General features: G+C 39.8%; 1 protein-coding gene across 1 annotated transcript; it reads left to right on the forward strand.

Annotated features, from left to right (window-relative positions):
* The first annotated feature begins 1,389 nt into the window (after window positions 1-1,389).
* LOC121234787 (scopoletin glucosyltransferase-like) lies at window positions 1,390-3,298 on the forward strand. The gene has a single exon (XM_041130889.1). The coding sequence runs from the start codon at window positions 1,710-1,712 to the stop codon at window positions 3,225-3,227; it is 1,518 nt and encodes a 505-aa protein (XP_040986823.1). The 5' UTR covers window positions 1,390-1,709; the 3' UTR covers window positions 3,228-3,298.
* The last annotated feature ends 1,720 nt before the right edge of the window (window positions 3,299-5,018 follow it).

A 5,018-nucleotide genomic window follows, 5' to 3' on the forward strand; every position in this document is an offset into this window, starting at 1 on the left:
ACGCGATGATTATACAATTTACAGTTATAAACATGTTTTATCTTTTGCAATTGAACGGTTATCAAGTGCACATTCATATCTTGTTGTATTGAAAACTATTCCTAATATATACTGATGATTATCTCTTCCAACAAAATACCTTAAGAATTGGTTATTAATAAATTGTCTTTTCCAAGTGTTGGAAGTAACAAATTCCTAATGTCTAATACATCATTAACCTCATTTACGAAAGAGGAAGCTGAATTGATCAAAGCTATACCACTAAGCTCTTATTCCAGTCCAGATAAATTACAATGGAGATGCACTACAACAAGTCAGTTTAATGTCAAAAGCGCCTATCATCTGCTGGCAGAGTTATATAATCAAAAGCAGAGTCAATCTTCAACTCTCCAAACATCACAAGCTCCATAAACAAAATTATGGAACTTGAACATCCCTAATGCAGCAAAATCCTTTCTCTGGAGAGCTTGCCTAAACTCCTTACCTACCCAAGTCAATTTAATGGAAAGGAAAGTCATTGAAGATCCTATCTACCAAATTTGCAAGCAACAATCTAAAACTATTGAACACATCCTATGGGAATGTCCATCTGTAAGAGACACTTGGGCTTAGAGTATCAAGAAGCTGCAGAAAACAAGTCCTATTTTTCATAATTTTCAGAGCTAGTGGATGGATTTGTTGAAGGCCCGGAACAAGAGGACCTGATGTCTTTTGCAATTACATCGTGGTTCACTTGGAAAAGAAGGAATGACTTGATTTTCAAGGACCTTTTTTCTCATCCTACACATATTAGCCAGCAATCAAGACAATTGGTGGAGGAGTTCATCAAATTTCACAACAGAAGAGGATTTAATCAACCAAATAACCAAATGGAAAGTTCCACCCAAATGCAGTCTTAAATTGAATTGGGATGCATCTATAGACAAAATATCTTGCAAAGTTAGAGTTGGAGCAGTCATTAAAGACTAGTAGGGTCGTGTCCTAGCCACCCTTAGAATGAAGCATAACCTTTATCCTGATCCATTAACAGTAGAGGCTTTTGCTGCTCCACAGGCCTCTTTATTTTGCAAGTCTTTGGGCTACAAAGACATCATCTTGGAAGGTGATTCCTTGTAGGTTGTCACATGCCTCAATTCACTAGCTGACTCGATTACTTATACAGACAAGCTAATAACAGATACCAGGAAAACTCTTAACTCTTTCTTTCACTCAGTGGTCAGCAAGGCATACTATTAGAGCTAATAATTATGTTGGTCATGTCTTAAGTAGGGATGTTCTATGCATCAGTGTATCATTTTGTATTCAGACCCTTGTTTAAGAGCTATTAATACAGGCCATGGAAATTTCAAAAAAAAAAAAAAAAAACATCATTAACGTTGCATTATATCACTGCACCGACCTCGCTTCCACCGTCATCTCATCTCCATCCATCCATCCATCCAATTCCATAATATCTAACCTTATTCCGTACCCAAAATATCGACACTTGACTTGCTCTCCAAATTTTACCCCCGTTCTCCTCCCCAACTAACAGTCCAACCCAGCTCCTAACCGTGTATCGCTGTTATCTCTCTTTTTCCTTTTCACATTTCTTTCCTTACTGAGCAAGATTTCTTGCTCCGAATTCGCCTATAAAAACTAATGTTTCGGAATACAAGATACGATCGCAGTCGATAAATACCACTGAAGGCAAGTTTACAATCTGAAAGATGTCAAGGGAGATCTGGGCTGTTCCCTTTTTTGGGCAAGGCCATCTCTTGCCAACCATGGAGCTCTGCAAGCACATCGCCTCCAGGGACTTCAAAACCACCCTCCTCATTTCCTCCAACCTCTCTTCTTCTGTCCCCTCCTCTTTCCGCCACGTCCCTCTCCTCCATGTCTTGGAAATCCCATCGCCTCCACCGCCTCCTCCCCAGCCTGGATCCGACCCCATGCACCAGCACCGTAGACACCACGGCAACCTGGCTCTAGGCCTTGAAAACCTCCTCTCGGCCCGAGCCAAAAGCCCAAACCCAGAGCTGCCAGTTTGTGCCATTCTCGACGTCATGATGAGCTGGAGCGCTGAAGTTTTTCAAAAATTCAATGTCCCAACGGTCGCTTTCTTCACATCCGGCGCCTGCTCTGCGGCCATAGAGCATGCGATGTGGAAGGCCCACCCGCTGGATATTCAACCTGGAGAGGTCCGGTTACTCCCCGGATTACCTGAAAACATGGCTCTCACCCAATCGGACCTCAAGCAACGGCCTCATGGGCCACCGGGGCCGCCACCGCCAACCGGTGGTGCCCCACCAGGCCGGGGTGCCGATTTCCATCCACCCCCGGGTCCCGGACCGAAGATGATGGGCCCACCCAAACCCGGTCAGCAACCACCATGGGTGGAGGAGGTGAAGAACACAATCGCGCTGCTGATCAACACGTGCGACGATCTCGAGCGTCCATTTATCAGTTACCTCACACATCAAGTCGGGAAACCGGTCTGGGGCGTGGGCCCGCTTCTGCCACAGCAGTACTGGCAGTCGTCCCGTTCACTTCTCCACGACCGGGAAATCCGAACCAATCGACGGTCGAACGTCACGGAGGACGAAGTGATCAAATGGCTGGAGTCGAAGCCACGCGCGTCCGTCCTCTACGTTTCGTTCGGCAGTGAGGTGGGTCCAACCATGGAAGAGTACCCACATCTAGCCGACGCACTAGAAGCCTCAAGCCGGCCATTCATATGGGTGATCCAACCCGGTGCAGGCAGATCGGGTCCACCTCGTCAATTACTCGGGAACCAACCCGGTTCGGAAGAAGAAGAGGGTTACTTCCCACAGGGCTTGGATGAACGAGTTGGCGACACGGGTTTGATAATACGCGGATGGGCACCACAGCTGCTGATACTGAGTCACCCATCAACCGGAGGATTCTTGTCTCACTGCGGTTGGAACTCTACGGTGGAGGCGATAGGGCGTGGGGTCCCATTTTTGGTGTGGCCCATCAGGGGTGACCAATACTATAATGGGAAGTTGGTGGCGGTCCATCTCAAAGTTGGGTACATGGTTTCTGATGATCTTTCGGAACCCATAACCAAGGAAGATATAGGAAAAGGAATAGAGAAGCTCATGGGGGACGAAGATGTGAAGGAGCGAGCTTTGTTGCTTAGCACTGAGTTTCAGCATGGGTTTCCGGCGAGTTCTGTGGCTGCTTTGGATGCTTTTCGGGATTTTATCAAACAGATAGTTGCTTAGCTGTTTAGCGTTTTCCTTTTTGGTTCTGAATAAATCTAATATTATTACACGTAAAAGTACAAACTTCTATCCTGTTTGTTAGATGTGATTGCAGCGATGATTTGAATATCGTTTTAGCGGTGGATAAAGTATTGGGATGAAATATTTTAATATTGATATCGTAAGATGTGTTTATAGTAAAGTTTTAAATATCGTTTTGGTGGATCATTTCAATTAAAGTATTAAAATAAAATATTTTAGTATTAATACTATTTTAGATAATTTATATATAATAAATTAATTATATATGTATAAATTATATTTCAAAATAACATCAAGGCTTAAAAGTTAAAATATATTTATAAAATTTAATAATATTTTTAAATTTATAATCTACCTATTTAAAAAAATAATTACTTATCTTCATTACGAAAATGAGAGTAAGGATTTGATTTTCAATACTCAATAAAAGGAGATTAAAAAAAGTTAAAAAAAATAATATTTAGATGTAAGAATTAGAATGAAAATTATAAAAAAGATAAAATTTTTACATTAATTATAAAAAAAAAATAATTTCAGCCGTTACACTAAAACCGACCGATACACCAAAACCCACCAGTACACCAAAAATCGACCGATATTGATCGAAACATACCAATACAACTGGTATTTGACCCGATACAAAACACATCTTTCATGTACCAGTCACTATCCCGATATGATAAATACAAGCCATACCGGCCAATACAATACGAAATTTAAAACACTAGTTTGTAGTATAGCAGTTCCCTATATTCAAAATGACAATTATTTTTATTACTTTTTGAACAACTATATTTTAAAGTAATGCTATTGTATCCTTAATTTATACCACTCACTTTGCATTCCTTGATATGGCACCATATTGTGTCCCTACTTTTACATTGCTTATTAAAAAAATATATTCAAAACAAAATGGTTTCCGAATACAAAAAAGAGGAAAACAAAATAGTAAAGAATTGAATCATTGAATCCTGTAGTGCCATCGTGAGTAAAATATAAAACACCATAAATATATTTATAATATTTACCAAGCAAGATTGATGCATGAATTGAATCATGTAGTGCTACCAAAAAAAAAAAAAGACTCGCATAAACAATAAATGCTGTGGAAATAACTTTACACGTCCACAGAAAAACCCAAAAAAATTAGAAATTATAATATTGATATATGTAAGACATTATAAGAAGTTTAAAAGCGTGTTTGAGTTCAAAACTTTTTTATAATTATATTCTCAGCCTGCCAGTAAATGTGAAGACACGCAAACTTATAAGTAGGACTTTTGTAAAGAAATTGTTTTCTGAACACATTGGACCCAAGAGTACCATATATACACAATTCCCATTAATTATCCCTCCATGCTTCGACCATATATTAATTAGCATGGATTAATTTTCATGGAGAATCATCATATTTATATTACCATTATGATAAAATTAATACGAGGATTTAACGAACCAGATATCTGAGACGATGTTACCCATAACATTATCTAGCTTATCGCCCACGACCCCACACTACACAAGAAGGCAAGAAAAATAAATTTCTGCAAGGGCGCATCATAAGGGTGACTCCTATGGGCTGAGGCTCTGTAATTCTAGATTGGGTGATGACAAGAGTCACAAATGAATGGGAATATTTCAATCAGTCTAAATACTGCACTATCCTCTCAAAATCCCATTATTTCAGCGGCTATAAAAATGACGTAATTAATACAAAAAGTGAAAATGCATTGCTGAAATAGAAATTTGGGGAAGAAAATGACATGCTGG

Source organism: Juglans microcarpa x Juglans regia, chromosome 6D (assembly GCF_004785595.1).
Source record: "Juglans microcarpa x Juglans regia isolate MS1-56 chromosome 6D, Jm3101_v1.0, whole genome shotgun sequence".
Taxonomy (NCBI): domain Eukaryota; kingdom Viridiplantae; phylum Streptophyta; class Magnoliopsida; order Fagales; family Juglandaceae; genus Juglans; species Juglans microcarpa x Juglans regia.